The 21342-nt window shown below is 40.5% G+C and overlaps 1 protein-coding gene across 6 annotated transcripts in view; it reads right to left on the bottom strand.

Moving 5' to 3' along the window:
* LGR5 (leucine rich repeat containing G protein-coupled receptor 5) overlaps nt 1–21342 on the bottom strand; it is a 136846-nt gene that overhangs the window by 7276 nt on the left and 108228 nt on the right. For 5 of the 6 annotated variants that reach the window (XM_050934750.1, XM_050934782.1, XM_050934773.1 and 2 more), the window contains exons 8-16: nt 19947–20018; nt 15924–15995; nt 15749–15817; nt 15535–15606; nt 12631–12696; nt 12330–12401; nt 11532–11603; nt 8616–8741; nt 337–482 (exon numbers count right to left, since the gene is read on the bottom strand). In XM_050934750.1, the coding sequence (XP_050790707.1) occupies nt 337–482; nt 8616–8741; nt 11532–11603; nt 12330–12401; nt 12631–12696; nt 15535–15606; nt 15749–15817; nt 15924–15995; nt 19947–20018 (767 nt within the window). The remainder of the gene's footprint in view (nt 1–336; nt 483–8615; nt 8742–11531; nt 11604–12329; nt 12402–12630; nt 12697–15534; nt 15607–15748; nt 15818–15923; nt 15996–19946; nt 20019–21342) is intronic. The other variant, XM_050934754.1, reaches the window with a different exon arrangement.

Below are 21342 nucleotides of genomic sequence, written 5' to 3'. Positions count from 1 at the left end.
CCCAGAACACATGTTGCTATTTTTAAGGCCAACAGCAACTTGTGATAGTCCAGCTCTGAACCATCTTGCTTTGCAAATGCAGGATACCTATTGTGTAGGATGACAGGCCAGCACCATGTTACCCTCTCTGAATTAAGAGGATGATTTTTGCCTCCCGTGTGAGGATCCATCTTGACAGTGTCCCCTTAAAAGGATATTATAAACTCATTCTTGTTTAGACTTTGAGAGCTACATCTCACTACCATAAAATTCAATGGCAAAATTCCCATTGATTTAAGGGAGGTGCCCTGGGCCCTAAAGTAGGTTCCAAAGCCAGAGTGACATTAAATTACTTACCTTGAATGTGTAACATTCCAGAATCTTTCTTATGAAAATCATCAGCACTGCTATTCTCCTCTTTGTTCCACTGGCTGGAGATCTTGTAGTGGCTTTCACAAGTTCCAAATGCACAGCACTGGTAAGCATAAGGCATTTCTATGACCCTGCACATTAACAAACAAAATATGCAGTTACACTGGTTACAGTACTTTACTTAACGTATTATACCTCATCGCTAATGTTAATATTGAGAAAAATGAACTCAAATAACTGTAACTGAAAGGAAAAATAGCCACACATTTTAAAAAAAGCAAAACCTTGTTAATGCAGAGTTTGGCCTGCATAGTTAAAGTTACAAAAAATTAGAAAATGCAAATGGTTCCGAGACCAATTTTAATTCAGACATATTGCACACATCCTATATATTTTGTTATAGAGATTTTACAACATATTCAGTAATATATTAAGCTGTAGATTTAATAAAACAGGAACAGATGTGCAATGCAGTTGAATGAATGTTGCTGTCGAACCATATTTTAATGTCCTGACTTCTAGTGATTTGAACTGTTTTAATTCACTGAGCTTTCTCCATGTAGTTTTCTAAGTTTTTTCTTTCAGAGAGAGAGATCCAAATACCAGAGCTGAATCCTACCTGCATAACAGGCAAAACCCATATTTCAGTGCACAACCCCCACAAATTTGGGGGAAGTTAAGAGACTGAATTTTGGATCCAGATTAAAATTTCTCCCATCTCCACTGTGAAATAGCTGAAAGGGGTTCATCTCTGGGTGGAGGCCAGGAATGAAGAATTCTAAACTGAATGGTTAATGATTTGGAAAGTTAAGAACATTGTTACCATGGAAACTGTTTTGCTACCTTAATTATCATGCACACATCTGCACACTATCAAGGGGCACTGCCATCCATAACACCTTTCAGTGCACTGGTATTCCTGATTCTTAACCAGGTTTTAGTCAATGGGCTTTTCATTCTTTTTACTGTTATACAAATTCCAGGTCTCTTGTACATTTTGAATTCTATTTTGTTTGGACATTCTAGGGCAAATTCTGAAAGGGGTTGAGAAAAACTGTACGGCTTATACTGTGTGGCCCACAAGTAGATGGATAATCTCTGCTAATTATACTGTTACCTTCTGATAGATAAATATTTGATCCAACTAAGTTTCCAATTGTAACTGGTAATTAACGCCTAACAATTAATAACAATAAAAACGTATCACTAAAAATTACTGTAATTAAACATTAACATAAATGGAAATAAAATGGGTTCATATCAAATTATCAGGTAAATCTTATCAGATTAGTCAAACAGCTCAACAGAGCAAACAATCTCTGTACAAACTCTAAATAGCAATCTGAGGAGGTGGCCATTTACAAAGTGATCAGCCCAAATCATAGGCCTTATGCCAATCAGAGCTAAACTTTCACTCTAGTCAAAGGCTTGCAAAAAGGGGGGAACAAACCAAACCCCAAGCTAAAGCTAATATTTAAATTACAAATTAAATGCCAACTAATGAGCCACTTGTTCAGATTTCCATGGTGAGGTGGAAGCAATAGCAATCCTTAAGTCTGTCCCCAATATAAACATTTGCATAAGCTATTTTAAAATACTCCAATAAAGTTCAGGATAATAAAGTTTTAATTGAGAACTTTATGTGAAGATAATGATTTCCTATGGCTTAAACATAAAATTCCAACTCCATGAAATTTCCAAGTATGTGATCTTTTAAAACAAGTGAGATTATCCAGTTAAGGCTGCCATTAAATGTTTGAGAAATGACTTCCTTAGGTGCTGTCCTCAACTAACTTCTGTGGGTTTGAACCACAGATACTTCTGCTTGGGCTCATGCATGGGTGCCTGCACACACCCACGCTCTTTCGCTCACTAGCAATCAGTTACCTAGTGGGGTTAAAAAGAGATGCAAGGCTATTGAGTCAGCCCAGAAGTGTCCCTCTGCTGACAGAAAATAGATATGTAAAATAAAAACTCCATCCTTTTGCAAGATGGCTGTTGTGATTCTTGTGGCTTCGTGCAGCTTTGGAAGAGGATGAGCCTGCTACGCAAAGGATCAGCAGGTGGGTTTCTCAGATCTGCTGATTAATGGTAATAGACTGATTAGCTGACTAGGACACTTCCTTTATATGCTTGGTGGTGACAAGTCTTCAGATGTTGCTGGATTCCTGCCTCTCTGATGGCCAGTCATGGGGGAAAGACACGTAGCCTCAAGCAAAGATTAATTACCAGCTTAGATCTTGTAGTGCCGCCACCAACCAGGACTTGCAGTGCCTGGTACACTCTGGTCCCCCCAAAACCTTCTCTGGGGACCCCAAGACCCCAAACTCCTTGGGTCTCACAACAAAGGGAAATAAACCATTCCCCCTCCCTCCTTTCTTCCTCCCAGATCCTCCCCTCCCTGGGCATACTAGGAGATCACTGTGATTCAAACTCCTTGAATCTTAAAACAGAGAGGAATGTCACCTTCCCCCCTCCTCTTTTCCCCTCACCAAGAGGCAATACAGATTCAAGCTTCGTGAATCTAAAACACAGTGGAATTCCACCTTCCCCCCTCCCTTCCCTCCTTTCTCCCACCAATTCCCTGGTGAGTACAGACTCAATTCCCTTGAGCCTTAACAAGGGGAAAAAATCAATCAGGTCTTTTAAAAAAGAAAAGCTTTTAATAAAAGAAAGAAAAAGTAAAAATTGTCTCTATAAAATCAAGATGAAAAATGTTACAGGGTCTTTCAGCTATAGACACTGGGAATACCCTCCCAGCCTAAGTATACAAGTACAGCCAATAGAGTTAAAATCCTTCCAGCAAAATACACATTTGCAAATAAACAAAACAATGAAAAGACTAAAACCGCCTTATCTACCTAGTACTTACTATTCTGAACATATAAGAGACTGTATCAGAGAGATTAGAGAGAAGCTTGGTTGCACGTCTGGTCATTCTCAGAACCCAGAGAGAACAACAGACAGACAAACAACACAAAACAAAGACTTCCTTCCACCGAGATTTGAAAGTATCTTGTCTCCTGATTGGTCCTCTGGTCAGGTGTTCCAGGTTCACTGCTTGTAACCCTTTTACAGACAAAAGAGACATTAACCCTTAACTATCTGTTTATGACAGCCTCTCTGATGGCCAGTCATGGGGGAAAGACATGTAGACCTCAAGCATTGCAATGTTCCATGGCTTCTAGATAAGGTGACCAGGTGCCCAAGCCTTCTCAATTACCACTCTTTAAAGGGCATGGCTTTTGTTTCTCATCCCCTTTGTAGGTCCTCCCAGAATTCCTTTGACAAATGTAAACAAGCCCTATTTTCCAGAGTTACAATGAGTTTTGATTAATTAATCTCATAAAAATGAAGATCTTCCTCTTCCAATAAATGTTAGTCTGGAAAATCCTGTCCCCCATTAAGCAATTTAAAAAGTACATGGCCAGACGGTCACTTAGTAGATGCAAAAATATTTTGTGACACAGCCAGGAGCAATTTCTCCTGAGCTGATAGACAGCTTTTCCTGGTCACAAAGGAACCACTGACTTATCACCTTCTAATGAACCTTCTTCCAAAAACTGTCTAAAAAAAATTCAAAGATAACTCAAAAATGCAAAACAAACAAACATTGGAACTGACCCACATCACACCACACCAAAGATTCAACTTTATGCTTCACAACACCTGGACCCACTTCCTTTTACTTTAAAGGTAGAATGACTGACTGCTACTTAATGGAGAACATAAATGTCTTTTACATCTTTCGGGTTTAGCTGCTGCTGGCAGTTTAACTTTAAACAGATAAAAAGCTGGCTGAAGATTAGATTTAAACTGTCAAAATAAAATATTTGACTCTTAAAAATTCACAATTTTAGGCAGAATTTGTATATCGGGCCTATTTTACTTACTGGGTCCATTGCCATGGTAAGCCTCCTTTCCTCTGTGTGAATGGTTTAAGGAGCAGAGAACCCTTGCAGGGAGAATTCGAGCTTTTCACATTATGAGGTGGGGGATGGTCATGGTCAGTGAATAGAAATGGTAAATTGTGAGTAGGCCGGGGGGATGGCCAGGGAATTGTGGGTAATGCCAAACCACTGAACCAAACCCCACATTGACAGAGGGAAGGAGAAGCGGGCAACATTTGTTTTCTCCATGCTATAGTGAACTTGGCTAGGTGATAATTGTTGTGCCATTACTGGAAGCGGAGCTAAGGATTCCACCTCTCAGCCCCAAGATGTTTCTCTATATTCATGAGCAAATGGTCCATTTAGCTGAGCTGTGAGCTCTTTCCATGGATTTGGTCCTTAGCTTTGCAAATGATGTATAACACCGCCATTCAGGAAACTTTGTGCTAGTTCTCTGTTCACGTTCAGTGCTTTGAAGAGTCACTGTAAAGCTCTCTGGTGAAATCCTGGCCTCACTGAAGTCAATGGCAAAACTCCAGTGGATTTGAATGGGGCCAGGATTTCACCTCTGTTCTTTACTGGCTGCATGCACTTAACTCCTGTTAATGTCAATCAGAGTTAGATATGTTCACTGAAGGAAGAATAGACTCCTCTGGAACTGTTCTTGCCAAAAAAAGTAAGGGATTATTTGGCACTTCCTCGTGAGTTTATTTAATTTTCATAGATAATTTAGTTGCATTTTCAGCAAAATACTTGATTTTCATTTAGGAAGAGTGCATCATTTCTAATACACAAAACCATATTTAAAATGAATTAAGTACAGTTATGATTTCAATCAGTCCAGCAATCAGCTACACCAAGAACATTACATGTCCTCTTTCTTATGTTGGCATGCCATGGCGTATGCTGCATTTTCATAATAATCACAGGGTAATTTTGAATTAATGCTTTTATTATATTTAAAATATTTTTCAGAAGTTGGTCCGATCATTTTAGAGAGCTTACCTGTCCCTACATGGAGAAAGAGAGAGAATAAACACAAGGAGAGATGTGCATACACAGCACCCACAAGAGCCAGACTGCGGGCCTGCCCCTGCAAGATGTTGAGCACCTCTGCTGAGTTGAGAATAGTCCTGCAAGGTGCACACCCCCTCCAGTGGGTGTTGAGAGCACTCAGCATCTTTTTAGACCTTCACAGATTTTACAGCCAGAAGGGACCATTAGCTCATCTAGTCTGACCACAGCATAGAATTTCACTCAGTTACCCCTGCATTGAGCCTAATAACTTATCTTTGACTAAAGCATCTCTTCCAGAAAGACATCCAGGCTTGATCTGAAGACTTCAGGAGATGGGGAATCTGTCATTTCCCTTGGTAGTTTATTCCAATAGTTAAACAGGCCCCACTGATACAATTGAGCCTAATTTGAAATTTGAATCTCTCTGGTTTCAGCCTCCAGCCATTGGTTCTTGTTATGCCTTTCTCCCTTAGACTAAAAAGCCTTTTAGGACCCTATATTTCTTCACTTACATATTGTAATCAAGTCACATCTCCATTTTCTTTTTGATAAAATGAAGAGATTGAATTCAAGTCTCCCCATGTAAGGCATTTTCTCCAGCCCTGGGATCATTTTTGTGTTTCTCTTCTGCTCCCTCTTCAATTTTTAAACAATTTGTAAAATATGGACACCAGAATCGTACACAGTATTCCAGTAACAGTCTCACCAATGCCATACACAGAGGTAAAATCACCTCCTTACTCCTACTGTCTTGTTTATATATCTAAGAATCACATTAGCCCTTTTTGCTATGGCATCATGCTGGGAGCCCATCTTGATCTGCTCATCCACTATGACCCCTAAATCCTTTCCAGAGTCCCTGCTTTCCAAGATACCGTCTCCCTCCTGGAGGATGAAAATTTTGAAGGATGAATATAGTGATGACCTAACAACATACATGCTATTCAATGATTTCATTAAAGAAGAAATGGGACTCTGTATTGCAAATATTCACAGGTGTATAAAATAAGAATAATTTATACTTAGTACCTTTCATCTGAGGATGTTACAAAACTTGAACATGAAGCAATTAGGCCTCAATCCTGCCAATACTTACACACACGCTTACATTTATTAGGTTCATTGAATAGTCCCAAATATAAGTACCCATGGTAGTAAAGTTAAGCAGGTGTGTAGGTTTTGTCAGGATCGAGCCATTGGCTTACAACATCCCTGTGTATATAATAATTATTACAGATGGGTAAACTGAGGCACAGAGTGAATTAGGGCCTAATCCTAATCAAAATGAAATCAGTGGCAAAATTCCCATTAACTTCAAAGGTACAGGATCACGCTGTATGTGACTTACTCACCATCATCCAGAGCTGTGAATAATCACTAAAAACCATTTCCTTCCTGTATCCAGGGCTGGCTTTAGGCTGATTCGCCCGATTCCTGGGAATTGGGCCCCACGCCTAAGAGGGCCCCACGCTTTAGGTGCCTTTTAAAATTTTTTACTTACCCTGGCTGCGGTCTGCTCCGGGGTCTTCCATGGCCCTGCTCCCCTGACCAAAGCGCCGGCGGGAGCGCGGCTGCCCCATAGCCCCGCTCTCTCAGCTGGAGCTCTGACCAGAGCGCTGCAAGCCCTGCGGCCCCGGCTGGAGCTCTGGCCGGAGCGTGACAAGCCCCGCGGCCCCGGCTGGAGCTCTGGCCGGAGCGTGACAAGCCCCGCGGCCCCGGCTGGAGCTCTGGCCGGAGCGCGACAAGCCCCGCGGCCCCGGCTGGAGCTCTGGCCGGAGCGCGACAAGCCCCGCGGCCCCGGCTGGAGCTCTGGCCGGAGCGCGACAAGCCCTGAGGCCTAGCTCTCCTGGCTGGAGCTCCGGGCCCTTTAAATAGCCCCCAGAGCCCTGGGGTAGCAGGACTGGCTGGCTAGGGCCAGGGCTCCAGCTGCCTCTGCCATCCCGGTCCTTTAAATAGCCGCCAGAGCCCCACCACCCCCATGCATTCCCCAGGGCTCCCACGGCTATTTAAAAGGTCCGGGGCGGGGTAGAAGCAGGGGAGCCCCGGGCCCTTTAAATAGCCCCCAGAGCCCTGGGATAGCGGGGGGGTTGGGGCTTTTTAAAGGGCTGGGGCTCCAGCTGCCTCTGCTGCACCAGCCCCGCCCCCCGCTGCCTGCAGCCAGCTCTGCAACCTCTGCCCACAGCCAGCCCCTACCAAACCCCCTGCCCTGTCTCCAGCCAACCCCTGCCACACACCCCTGCCTGCACCAGCCCTGCACTGCCCGCCCTGCCCTGTCTCCAGCCAACCCCTGCTGCACCCCCCTGCGTGAAGCCAGCCAGTCCTATACTCCTGTCTCCAGCCCTGCCAACCCCTGCTGCACCCCCCTGTGGCCCTGCCTGAAGCCAGCCCGTCCCACACTCCCCTGTCTCCAGCCAGCCCCGCACCTCTTGCCCTGCCTGCAGCCAGACCCTACCTCCAGTCAGCCCCTGCCCTGCCTCGAACCAGCCCCATGTCCACTGCTGCCCTGCAGTTCCCAGGCCAGTAACCTGCACACTTGCTTCAATGAGGGGGGCAGGAAACAGCGGGAACCCACACATGTGCACGCCCCAGGGAGTGGCGGGGACCCACACATGTGAAACGGCAGTCATTAATAACCAATCAACAGCATATATGATGCAATGTACATAATTTACAATTTTATTATTCATATAGTTATGGAAAGTAAATAATACATGGAAGAAATGGAAGGCTTTTTTTTACACTTTTTTCTTTTTAAGTCATCCCTGCCAGGGCCTCGCCGAAAGTGTTCGAATTGGGCCCCGCACTAGCTAAAGCCATCCCTGCCTATATCACACAGTGTCCAGTCGAAAACATTCTACCAGAATTAAGGGGCTGAACAACAACAACAAATTACTTATTTGAACTTTAAGATTTAACCAGATGATCTGGGAGCAAACTGTTTATTGTTGCTTTAAGTGAGTATTGTCAAGTATTTTGGTACATTACAGAGCATATTTTCTCCTTAGCATCTACTTAGTTCCCATTAAATTTAATGGGAGTTATGTAACCACAGTCAGTGGAAGACGAGCATTAAACTGCTAGCAATATAATTTTAACAGCTTTTGAAATGTATCGCCAGGAAGCAGATGTGGATCATACTAAGCAGCTACTGGGGTTAATATTTCAAAGACCATTGTAGTTTCTTCAGTTAAAAGTGAGTATAATAAAAGGAGTCTATCATATTTTTATCATATTTGTTTTAGTTTTAATACTGCAGATCAAAGTCTTCCAGTATGAAGCAATGTACATTACACAGTGACACACCTTATATTGCACATGAACACAAATGTGGCTTATTAGTCTTAATGACATACTCACTTGAGTTCTGGAAAATTTTCAGATGATATCAAACTTTGTAGGTCATGATTTCCTGTTAATTTTAAATGAGTTAAACCATGTAGCCCAGTCACAGGAAAAGAAGACAAAAGGTTGGATGACAGATCCCTGCATAAAAGCAAATAAAAATCAGCTTACAGAGTTTTTTTTTCACTAGATTTTTTTTTAAATCAATTAATTTAACCTCACCAAAGATTATTAAACCAAATAGGGCCCCAGTCTGCAGAGAAAATCTGCAGCATTTTCACAAATATACACCCATTTTCTCAGCAAAATACGTGTCTGGCCCATGGTAGCATTTTGCTCAGTAGTACCCGCTGTGGGTTAATTATTACCAAGATCTGACTCTGTGCACTCATGGCACCAGTTTTAAAGAACGGGTAATCAATTAAAAATGAATCAACTGTTCTCTGGAACTGTACATTGCCAAGTGAGAGCTAGTTCCCAACTAGAACTAAAGGGAACTCTTTTTAACCCCTTTGAACAGGACCGACTGGTTACTAGGGATTATGAGAACACATGTACTTTTTCTTTAAAACCAAACCAAGCCAGCGGAGATTCTAGGTAGAAGCTCCACATGAAGCAGAGAGCGAGTATGAGCTTTAGCAAGAACACTATTTTCTTTCTTCTAATAAACTACCTTGTTCTGTGTTAGAAAGTGAACCTGTGATTATTTACCATTGTCACATGAAAGAAGCTGTCTGGCAGCGATACCATAGACACGGTGTAGTACAGCCATGCGACAGTGCTACTGCAAGGTGCAGTACCGGCTGGTGCCACGGGTGAACTCTTGGTGTGGCTGGAGGACTTAGTGGTTGTAGTACAAGTGCTGGCCTGGGGAGATGGCTGTCAGCAAGGCTTCAGACTACAGAAAGGAGCCCATCAGTGTAGGGATTTCAACAGTTAATTCGGGTTATCCCCACAGAGGCAAGTTCTGTGGATTTCAGCACCTATACCTGCCCCATTCTGTCCCTGCTGCCTCTGCCCATGCTTCTCTAGATCTAGCAATAGATGGGGATGGGTTTTGAGTGACACTGAGTGGGATGGAAAGGGTTAGGGTCTGAGACCACTGAGATGGAGAGTGGTCTCTGTGGAGCTGGGGTATGTATGTCTGTTGAGTCTGAGGCAAGTCGGGTGGGGGACAGGTTTAGAGCTACAGTGGGGAGTTCTGAGAGAGTGGTACGCCTGGGGAGAGGGAGAGGGAGGGGAAGGGGGAATGAGACCTGCAGGAGGTCTGAGTGGTGGGAAAGTTGGGGAGGACAGTGTGTGAATGTGAGGGAGTCTCAGCTGAGTGGGGTTAGGTGAGAGGATGGTGGAAGGGGGCTTCTGGGATGAGGGGGTGGGGTTAGAGAAAGACACTGCAGGGCCTTGAAGAGAGGGGTTCGGAACTGAAGGGGGATGATTGGGGTTGGCAGAGCTGACTGTGGATAAATGAAGTAATTCGGGGGTGAGTGGCTTGGGTCAGAAAGTAGGGAGAGTAGTAGCTGAACTGGAGTCAGAGAAGAGGCTGTGACTGCCCTTCATGGTACTGTGTCACAGATCTTCCTTTTTCTTCCCATTTCTCCACCAGTCTCATTCATTCCCCCACAAATGTCCCTGTTTTTTTTTAATTTGGTCAACAGGCAGGAAGAAGAGTGGTGGGTCAGAAGCTCATGTAACTGCCACCACTTTCAAGGATACACAGAATTGTTACTGTCCAGGTGGCTGCTTACTGGAATGTTAGTGGAGATGAGTGGCTCAGACAGAAGTACTGGGTACATGCTTAGCAATATGGGAGATGCCAGCAGCAACATATTTAAATACTAGTGGTGAAATCCTGGTTTTAGTCAAGTGAATGGCAAAACTTTCATTGACTTCAGTAGGGTCAGGATTTCGCTCCAAGTCTTCTGCTACTATTGAACGTCCATCTGTCTGTGTTAAAGGACATTTTTCTCTAAGCCTCTCTGATTGTTTGGCAATGTACTGGCTAAAATTACTCAGTGGGATCCCTGATCCTTTTCTCAGGCTTCGATCATGCTCTCCTACCTGGGAAACCCTTAATTGCCAGTGAAAGAGATATATGTGGGATTCTCCTTCCAGAGACTTGCTTCCCAGTCATTCCATTGGGAATGGAAGCTTTGTCTACCCACAAAAAAAGATGGAGGGGATTGCCTGTAAAAGCAGTGGATCCTGGGAAACCCACGTGAGGTGCAAGCACTTTGTCCCCAGTGCCCCTCATTATCTTGGCTCCTGGGCAGTGTGGCTCTAATGTGGCCATGCTACTAGCACTTCCCTGGCGACCCATTGCCCTGGGGAGTCTCCTTAAAGAAGTATTCCAGGTGCAGTGGGAGGCAGGTGAAAGTTAATAAAGACTTGGAACTAATTGTGAGCGAGTACTGCAATCTGATGCCTAGACCACTAAGCTATTTTGGTGACAGTTACTAATAAAGCATACTTTTGCATCACATTAATACTGCTGAAACAAAGTTAGAGCAGTTAATAAGACAGTGCCCTGTTTAACTGTGATTCAAATTCCTTATTCCTGATGCTGCAAATATTCTAAAAATAACTGAAAACACTGCTGGTCTCAGCTACAAGGGATAAAACCACTAGCACACTGAACAAAAAGAAAAGAAAAGTGGGGCATACTGACATGCTCCAAACACCCAGCATCATTAGGGTTAGATAGTTTTCATATACAGTCATGAGTGGAAGTTATTTCCTATAAGATTTATGTGAATGGGGGAGATGTGAAAAAGCAAAAATCTAGAGAGAGTGTTCAATAGCCCAGAACGATTAGGCATAGAGTCACAGTCTGTACAACCAGAACTTCTGCTGACCAGGCCCCCAAATTATAAATAGTGCATGCCTTTGCAACAAAAACTATGAAAAAAAGTACTTAAATAAGAAAATACTCACAGTTTGATCAGGGATGGTAAAGAGGAGAATGCACTGGGGTGAATAACTGCAATTTTGTTCCAAGCTAAATCCCTACAAGAAAAGTGAGTAGAGGATTACATACCCGCTGAATGTATTTGGAAGATTTCAGGCACTTGATTAGGATTCCTAAATATCAAAAAGGTATATGTTACATCCAAATACTTTCAATAGGTTGCTATATTTATTGGGATCATGTATATCTTATAGCAAAATGTCTTTCATCCTGTTTTAAATGTGTTAGAGTCAATTATGAAAATAACACCAGTTTCAAAGTGGGCTCATTGCAATCTATATTATAAACAATTTATGGGCTTGGTCTTGCAAATATTTACATGAATGATCTGTGCTCAGAATACCACTTCTACTGACTTCAGTGGGGGTGCTCATGTGAGGAAGGACTACTTATGTGACTGAGAATTTGCAGGATTGGGATCAATTTTTTAATACTGTCTTCCATAGGAAAAAAACCACACAGCTTTCTACAGTTGACTGTTGTGTCTACATGCAAATAGGTACTAGACCTGACTCAGTACTTTCCCACATCTTCAGAAATGTTTAAGAGTAGCAGCTATTACACAGCTATACATTTACAGCTGTGAATTCATTGCTGGAAATGCTCAACTTCAAAATGTTTATTTTACTTTGGCAAATATAACTTAGTGAGCTGAATGATCAAAGTAGAACAATGGAAACAAATGTTTAGGGGCAGGTACTGTGAAAGTGCAAGCTCCTATGTTTCTGAGAACCAAGGTAAATAGCTATGATGGCTGTACTCACAAAGAGCGCAGGGCAACCAGCTGCTGAAATGTGTTGGCCTTGATTTCATAGATTTCATTATGATGTAAGTCACTACAATGGAAATAAGACACTCATTGGCTTCAAAGAACATAACATTTAGAGAATTTTAGACAGTGTTTATGTGTGTTATGGATCCAGATTTTAAATCAGAAGACACACATGTTGAGGCTACGTCAGACACCACCAAATGTGTCAGCAGTAACTGAATTAATGACCTCCAAGCTACTTTGTGTATTTAGATTTACCTTTATAAGCATTTTATGATTTTTCACATACTTACATTTTCTGAAGTTTTTTGCAAGCAGTAAAACAGGGTAAATCTTGTAGCAGATTGTAAGACAGATCTCTGCAATAGAGAGGGTATTAAAGAGGTAAAGCTCTATGGTGCTGTGATAAAAAATTAGCATTTTTTCCCGTTTGCTATATTTGAGGATTCCCTGGCCCAAATGTAAACTTCTGAGTCTTTCAGAGTAGAGATATTGGAAGTACATTTATCTGTATTACTGGATTTAGATCACAAACTTAATGTTCACCAATATTTAACTGTTATACTTAATTTTAATTACTTAAAATAATCTACTAAATGAGACTATTTAGATTTTGACAGAGAAGACCCTAAACTTTCCAGTTATAATCATACTGAAATTTAATCAGCTTTCCAGACTACATTTTAAATTAAATAATCTTGCCTGTGACCCTTAGAGCTGCTATATGCTTAGCTGAGGGAAGTGGTTTTAAAAAAAAAGAAAAAAAAAAGAGCGAGAGAACTAACTTTGAAATCAATCACTACAAAGAAAAAAAAAAGCTGAAAAAACTTGAGCCAAAACTCAACAAATTACAGAATAACTGAAACATCTGGACTGATTTATAGTATAATATAACTAATCAAAAACAAGCCAGGGTAATTTGCAGAAATTGCAAAATGAAGAAAGAAAGAGTAATAGAGCCCCATCCTGTACTCCTTTGCTCAGGGGAAACACATGTCAACCTCAGTAGCAGTTTCACCTGTGTAAAGAGTATGGGACTGGACCTATAGGTAGATACAAAACATGTCCTTTTGTCTCTGTTTTCTAACTCCAACCCTAACAATTAATGCAGTAATACATTTTCATGTCTGAGTCTAATTTTTAAAAATTGGCTCATCTCTATGCAATTGCTTTCTTAAAAGACATTTTAATTCTGTTTGCACTTGTTTTGAAGATGGAATTTCAACTATTCATTCTACCCTTGCTTTGTAAAAACAAGTTAAGTATAATGACAGCATACTTTTGGTTTAGTATCTTACTCTTTACTTTGTGCAGAGGCTACCATAATGTATGCATTCTGTTCTTGCAGGGAAGACAGCCTGAACATGTCCTGTTGACAGATCCTTTATTGTGCTAGTCACATATGCCAGAGGATGATTCAGGTGGGTTGAAGGCTTCTAAACTAATGTGAAGAACAAATGTGGGTATGGAAAAGTAATCTGTGCTTATGTATGTAAACATTATGCCCTTGCTACCATATATTAACTTCAGTTTTCTCCTCTTAGAAGGACACTTTCTTCTTAAAACAGCACTTGCCAATTTGAATTTTTAAAAATAACTGAAAACATTCCAGTTTTGGATGGAGCACCACAAAATTGTTTCTTAAAAGTCTTAAAATATTTATAAGGATTTTTCTGTTCCTTTGCTGATATTTATAAGGGTCATTTCAGCAAGAGAGAAACTGATGAAGGTCATGATCCTGCACAGGCTTAGGTGTATGTTTAATTTCCTGTACTGTGATTAGTCCTATTGAGGCCAATCCTCTCAGTGTGGTAAGTTCAAGACGTGCATACGTCTTTGCAGAATCAGGGCCTAACTGATTATACAGCAAGAATAATGAAACTGACTACACACAAATTGCTGTTGAATGCAAAATAAACAAAGGAAAAGAGTGTTTCCCCACCTCCAACACCTTTCAATTACAGTAATCTGAGTAATACTTCTAACTACAAAAGCAACACAATTTTCAGACAGAAATTTTAAAGTATTTTTTCAATGATTATCACTTTAAATATCACACTTGCATGAAATTTTGGGTTTTAATTTTTTTTATCTATTTAAATTTTCATAGTTGCAGGAAATTATGGGAATCTCAAACAATAATTATTTAATGGCAGCCTCTAAAAAATTCGCAAGCGCATTTTTCTTACTCTGCCTATCTGTAAATTTTGATCATTATCAGTGGAAATATTTTTTTTTCAGTTGCATGGTGAAACTGATTTTTCCTGACACTTATTGATAAAAATTGAATCCTTCCAAGCTTATTTAGAGGTTAGTATGAGACATACATTGACTGCAATCTATGTACAAAATTATCATTGTCATCAGTGCAAGCTCTGTATTTGGGCCTTAATGTTCTGGAAATGAATTTTATAGTCCATTAACTGAAAGTAATTTTTCTGGAAATGTTCATGAAATCCACAGTGGTACTCAAATAATGTGTTGTTATTAGTGCTAGTTCACTGTTGGCCAAAAGAACTAATACCAAATACATTCACAGTGATGTAATACTTAAAGTGCTGTTGGCCGATTCACAAAGTAGACAGATTGATTACTTTTGTTAGCGATTAAGCTTATTCTGTGGTATACTTGCATGATAAAATAATATATCGGTTTATTAGTATAAAACTTATGCCCCCACATAGCCCAGGAACAGACTGCTTCAAATTTCAGTCAAATAGATATGCCTGGTAGAGAAAGAGATGTACATAATAAAGATGCATATCTACAGTCCTGACTCATGTATCTCTCTCTTTCACTTCAGTGGGATATTTGCTTGAGTAATTAATCCAAGATTGGACCATTCTAAAGGAACTTATAGAAGAGATGATAAATGCAAATCAAGTCTCAAATCTGTCCTGGATGTCCCCTCTTTTGATGTTTTTAAGGAGTATCATGAGTTGTTTTATGCTTTCCTAAAAATGTATGATATAAAAAATGTTTGTCTCTTTCATGTAAGGGAAATCCTGATTGACATGTAGATTGTGGGTTACCTGGGGAAGGGACTGTCATCTTTTTACATGTCTGTAGATTATCTACGAGTGGTACCATACAACTGCTAGTTAATCAGAAGTGGATTGTTCCAATATCACAAATCACTTAATTCAGCCGTTACACTCCTGCTTTAACATGGTGTTATCACCCTTACTGAAACGTACAGCACTTGAAGATTAGGTAGTTGATCACAAGCTACTTTGGGAAGAGAGGTGACTTGTGCTCCTGTAAGTGTCCTGTAAAAGTAAACAATACAAGATTATTTTATTTTACTTAATGCTTACACAATAAATACTTAATATAAGGATAGATCCTTAAAACAAGTCAAAATCTAAAAAGTATTACTGGGTTGAGTGAGGGTATTTGTCTAACACTTACAAACTTTCCAGACTTGTAGTTCCAGTCAGATCAGGAAACTCAGTTATTTGTGAAGCACTATTTAAAGTCCTAGAGTTAAAAACACAGTATCATTATTGAAAGGAAAGTACAGGACAATTTTAGAAGTGAAATAGTTATTCAAAGACAAAGAGATTTTAAAGAAGTAAAAACATACAGGGTTCTGAGTTCTGGTAAGTGTTGAAAAGCAGACTGTCCCACAAGTTGGATAGGGTTGTCATAGAAATGACTGCAAAAAGAGAAACAGGCATTTTAATACACAAGATAATACTCTGAATAATTATAAATAGGCAAAGCACACTACACATGGTGGTGAGTTCCATGTGATAAATTGTGCATTTCCTTCAGCTTTGAACATCTCATTTTCATTCTGCCCACTAATCCGTCTTCATCAAGACTATGTTCCAAATACCTAGGTATCTTCTAGCAGCCACCATTTTCTTGGTTTTAAAACTAACCTGCCACAAAAGTGTGTCCCTCTTTATCCCAAATGTAGCATTTGCACATTTTAAATTCACAAATTTACACTGGCATGAGGTCCAAGATGACCACTATTCAGTTATGGACCATTGATATGTTTAAGGTACTAGATTCCTAGAAAAGCGAATTTCATAGAATCATAGAAATGCAGGGCTGGAAGGGACCTCAAGATGCCATCTAGTTCTTCTCCCCATGCTGAGGCAGGACCAAGTATATCTAGACCATCCCAGACAGGTGTTTGTCTAATCTGTTCTTAAAAGCATGTAAACATCTTTTACATAGTCATTACAGAGTTGAGGATTTTCCCAATCATCAGCATCAATATCCTCTATGTTGTTAAGCAGCACCTCAGAGAAAACTTGGCATAGGTCCTCTTCTTTCATGGATTCATCCATAGGGGTTGGAGACCGAATCTTTGGAACAGTCTCTTCTTTGAGAGTTAAATTCAATGCAGCTGAAGGTTTAGGTTGTGCAGTTACATTTGCTGGTTTAGTAGCTCCTTTTGTAGTTTTTACAGGTACTTTAAAGTTCTCTGTTTTCTTGGCTGCATGTGGTCTTCTGGTTGCAACTCTATTCTCAATCTCTTCCAAAGCAGCCCTTTTGTTAGTCACTTGACTTTTGGCTTTGTTGTTAAGTCCTGTCATAGCATTCTCCACCCCTCTAGTAATCGCAGCGCGCCAGACCAGCGCCATGAGGACGGTAGCTCTTGACTGGTGCTGCACCCCCTGGTTTGAAATGGTTTCCATCATATACAAAGTTTACAGTTTGATTCAATGACTCTCAGCACCCCACTGTACAAATTGGTCCAGCACTCTTAACAAGGACTCAGCAAACTCCCTTGGTAACCTGTTACAAGACTTAACTATCTTTACAGTTGGAAAGTTTTTCCTAATATCTAACCTAAATCTCCTTTGCTGCATATTAAGCCTACCTTCAGTGGATATAGAGAACAATTGATCATCATCCTCTGTAAAACAACCCTTAACAAATTTGAAGACCGTTGTCAGGTTCTCCCTCACCCTTCTTTTCTCAAGACTAAACATGCCAGTTTTTTTAACCTGTCTTCATAGGTTAGGGTTTCCAAACTTTTTTCATCATGTTTGTTACTTCCCTCTGGACTCTCTCCAATTTGTCTACATCTTTCTTAAGGTGCTGAGCCCCAAACTGGCTGCAGTACTCCAGCTGAGGCCTCACCAGTACCAACTAGAGCAAAACAATTACCCACTGTCTTATGTACAAAACTCCTGTTCCTACACCCTAGAATAAAAGTAGCCTTTTTTGCAGCTGCATCACACTGGCGCTCATATTCATTTTGTGATCCACTATAACCTCCAGATCCTCTTCAGCAGTACTACCTCCTAGCCAGTTACTCCCCATTTTGTAGTTGTCCACTTGATTTTTCCTTTCTAACTGTACTACTATGCACTTGCGTTTACTGAATTTCATCTTGTTGATTTCAGACCAATTCTTCAGTTTATCAAGGTCTTTTTGAATTCTGATCCTGTTCCCACAGGTGGTGAACTCCCTCCCAGGATGGTGTCAACCACACATTTTATAAATTGGAGAATTGTTAACTACAAGGATAGGTAAGTTCTGGAAAAGGCTTTCAAGGGAGGCTGTGGAATCCCTTTCACTGGAGGTTTTTCAGAAGAGATTGTACAAACACTTGTCAGGCATGCTCTGTGGTCCTGCCTCAGGAGAAGGGACTGGAGCTGATGACTTCAGGGTCCCTTCCAGCCCTACATTTCTATGATTCTATGACATTAGAGGCTTTACAAATAGTGTATATATATATATATATATATATATATATATATATATATATATATATATATTATGATAGTTTTACTTTCCTTTGTGATCTGTGCCATTGGACTCCTGATGCTAAGAGAGCCTGACTTTGCACGTGGAGATGTGATAGACCAATGGCTGGTCTGCTCTCGTATAGTAATGAATAGGTTTCCATATCTTTCCATTTCAGAAGTTATGAACTGAAAGAATAACATTCACCCTGTAGAAGTAGAGAAAGAACTGACAGGGATTTGAAGGGGATTTCAAATCCACACAGTCTCCTTATGTGAGCAAGAATCAGACTTGCTGCACCCAACCTGAGAGTGAGAACTCTGTTTTTCTCTGACAACCCGCTTCTTGTGTTTGATCTGTGATGGATAGCTGTGTCCAAATGTAGAATTTATGAGCCAATATGACCTTCAACTATTCCAGATATCTTTCATCTTTATAGCTTGTTCAAACTATTTTAACTATTGACAAAATTGTCATTTTTTAAAAAAAAAGTACACATGGTCTCAAAAGCTCTGTCCAATAACTTACTAACAAAAGGCATCTCTTCAGGTGGAAAGAGGAAGTGTTTCTAGTAACAATGACTTAAATGATATTTGGGGCAAATGCAGATAGGTTTTTTTCTGGCTTGGTTTTGGAAATGATGTATAGGCAAGCACAGGGTGAGACTTCTTATAAATGAGGAAGTGTTTTTGTAAAAAAAAAAAATACAGAAATCTGGGACTTAAAAGACAGATACAGGGCTTTGTGACACTTTTCTGGTAGTCTGAGCTGTCAGATGGAGAGGATTCTTTCTGCAATGCTATAATATATCAGTATTCTGCTGGTCCTGATAGAGCTTTCCTTAGTAAGCATCAAGGTGAGTATCTATTTTACTTTTTATTTCACAATTTCTTCTCACTCTTTCTACAGTTGCTAATAAAATCTGTTTTTATTTATCTATCTTGGGTCTCCAGTAAGTCCACAGAAGCTTTTCTTCTAGTCTGTCACAGTTTATTAACAAAATATAGTGCAAATAATCCCTAACTAAAATCCCCAAACACACTCCATATCAACCCCAGTGCACATAGTTCTTGTTCTGACTATACCCTAGTGTCTTCTAGCACAGATAAGTGCCTTATCTGTTCTCTTCCAGCCTTCTACCAGGAACAGCCATCCCAGCTCTGTCAGAGCAGCAGCCCTGCTCATCCCATCAAGAATTCCCATGGCCTCTCTACTGTGAATATCCTGGCCAGGGGAGTACCCCTCACTCCCCTGAGCTCTCTCACATTTCCTTCAGGTTCAGTGCTCCAGCAATGAGATTTCAGTGGATAAGCCCCTCTGTTACTCCCCTTTTCTTCAGGGTTCTCTGGCCCTTGGCTCCAGCTTAGAGCTAGCAGACATTCTCCTCATCTGTCTCTCCTGCCTTCACTCCTCCAGCCCCTCAGGGATGCTAGCTAACAAACCCACCTTGCTGCTCGCCTACCTTCAGCTTTCTCCCAGGAATCATCTTCTATCTCTGACAGTTCTCATCTCTTGCCCTTACCCAAACTAACACACAGGCTCTCTTTCTAACCAGGCCTCTTATAGCACCCAGGTGCTGCCCCACCCTCTTAATTGGCCAGCTGGGAACACCTGGACTGGAAAAGGACACCTGATCCCAGTTCCATTTAATGGGTCAGCTACCCTGTTATAAGAAATATCTGCCTGAGTAAAAGGTCAAGGGCTATAGAAAGTTATGATTTCTCTCTTCAAGTAATGTGTGAGTACTAAGAAAACTGAATGACCTGAAAGGTAGGAGACCTAATGTACTCACATTATGCTCCTTTACACTGTAGATGAGTTAGAAAACCACATAGAAATATTGTATTTAATTCCACATTTGATATAAAAAATACCAAAGTAAACTGCTTCCACTTACATGGTTATAAGTGATGGATTGCCCACAAATGCATGCTCAGGTATTGATTTGATGTTATTACTATGAAATCCCCTGGGGGAAAAAAAACCAATATTTTATACAATAACAAAAAGTGTGAATGTAAGACCTGTGATACATTTAAAAAAATTATTATTTTTGGGCTGTTTTCCACAGTAACATAGAACTATTGTAATTCATCAAAAACCTCTGTAGCTGCAAGCAACGGTGTCTTCAGCTTTCTAGTCAATATGGACATCACAATTAGTTAGATTAAGACTGAAAAAGAGAGCATTTCATTCTAATACTTGTCCCATAGCATCCTTGTTTCTGGGATGATTTAGATTTATGGGAATGTATGGTGTATGTATGAATTTACATGTTGCGTTATGACATACCATGCATCGAACCACCCACACTCCTTTCTTTATTGAAGTATGAGAAGAACAAGCTGTACAATGTACTTACTGTCTTCTAGAAAGGAGACAAATTCTTTGTCTCATAATTAATTATTACATTGTACTCATATGAGTAATTCTGCCATTGTTAAAAACAAACTAAGGTTTCAAAAGGAATAATGATGATTTGTGTGAGAAACTTTAGTTAGTTCAGTCATGAATTATGAAAAGGCTTCTCAGATTAAATTAAAACATTTAGAAAGCCTTGAATTGTTCACAGATGCAAGCACCCTCAGTCATTACTTGTACCAATACCAGATTATCCATTTCACTGAACTAATTATCTTGCTTGTGTAACTGGGCTAGAAAATCAAGACTCTATACTCCTTTCTATATACTACATGCAATCAAAAATATGTGCCTATACACAGTTGGGCTCTAAGCAACAACCACAAAAAAAAAAAAAAAAAAAGACCAAAACAAAAGACTATTTCATTCAAAACCAATATACAGATTGGCTGAGTGACCTAGACTCTACCAAGCAGGATTCCCCAGATCAATCCTTTGCTCCCTGCATGGCAGAAGTAGCTGAGGAAATGGCATTACTAGCTCCCAGGGAAAATACTAGTCCCTCATCAATATATAGGTATACTTGTGTTGTTAACTTAACTTGCAGGGAGAACTACAAGGCAACTTCTGAAGCCCCAGTCCTGCAAGCACTTATGTAGGTGCTTAACTTTACTCCTGTGAGTGGTCCCTTTGATGTCAATGGGGCTACTCATGTGCTTAAAGTTAAGTATGTGCATAAGTATTTGCAGGATTGAGGCCTTAATGTTTGATCCTGTTAGGTGCTGAGCACCTTTAAATCAATGGGAGTTGAGGGTATTCAGTAACCACTCAGAGATACATTGCTGAGCTCTTGGGTCCCAATCCAGCAAAGCACCCAAACACATGCTTAAAGTGAATCAGAGCCTTGGTGCTGTACAATTTCATGGTCCAAA

Source organism: Gopherus flavomarginatus, chromosome 1 (genome assembly GCF_025201925.1).
Source record: "Gopherus flavomarginatus isolate rGopFla2 chromosome 1, rGopFla2.mat.asm, whole genome shotgun sequence".
NCBI classification, from domain to species: domain Eukaryota; kingdom Metazoa; phylum Chordata; order Testudines; family Testudinidae; genus Gopherus; species Gopherus flavomarginatus.
This window is presented reverse-complemented; position numbering and strand designations above follow the sequence as displayed.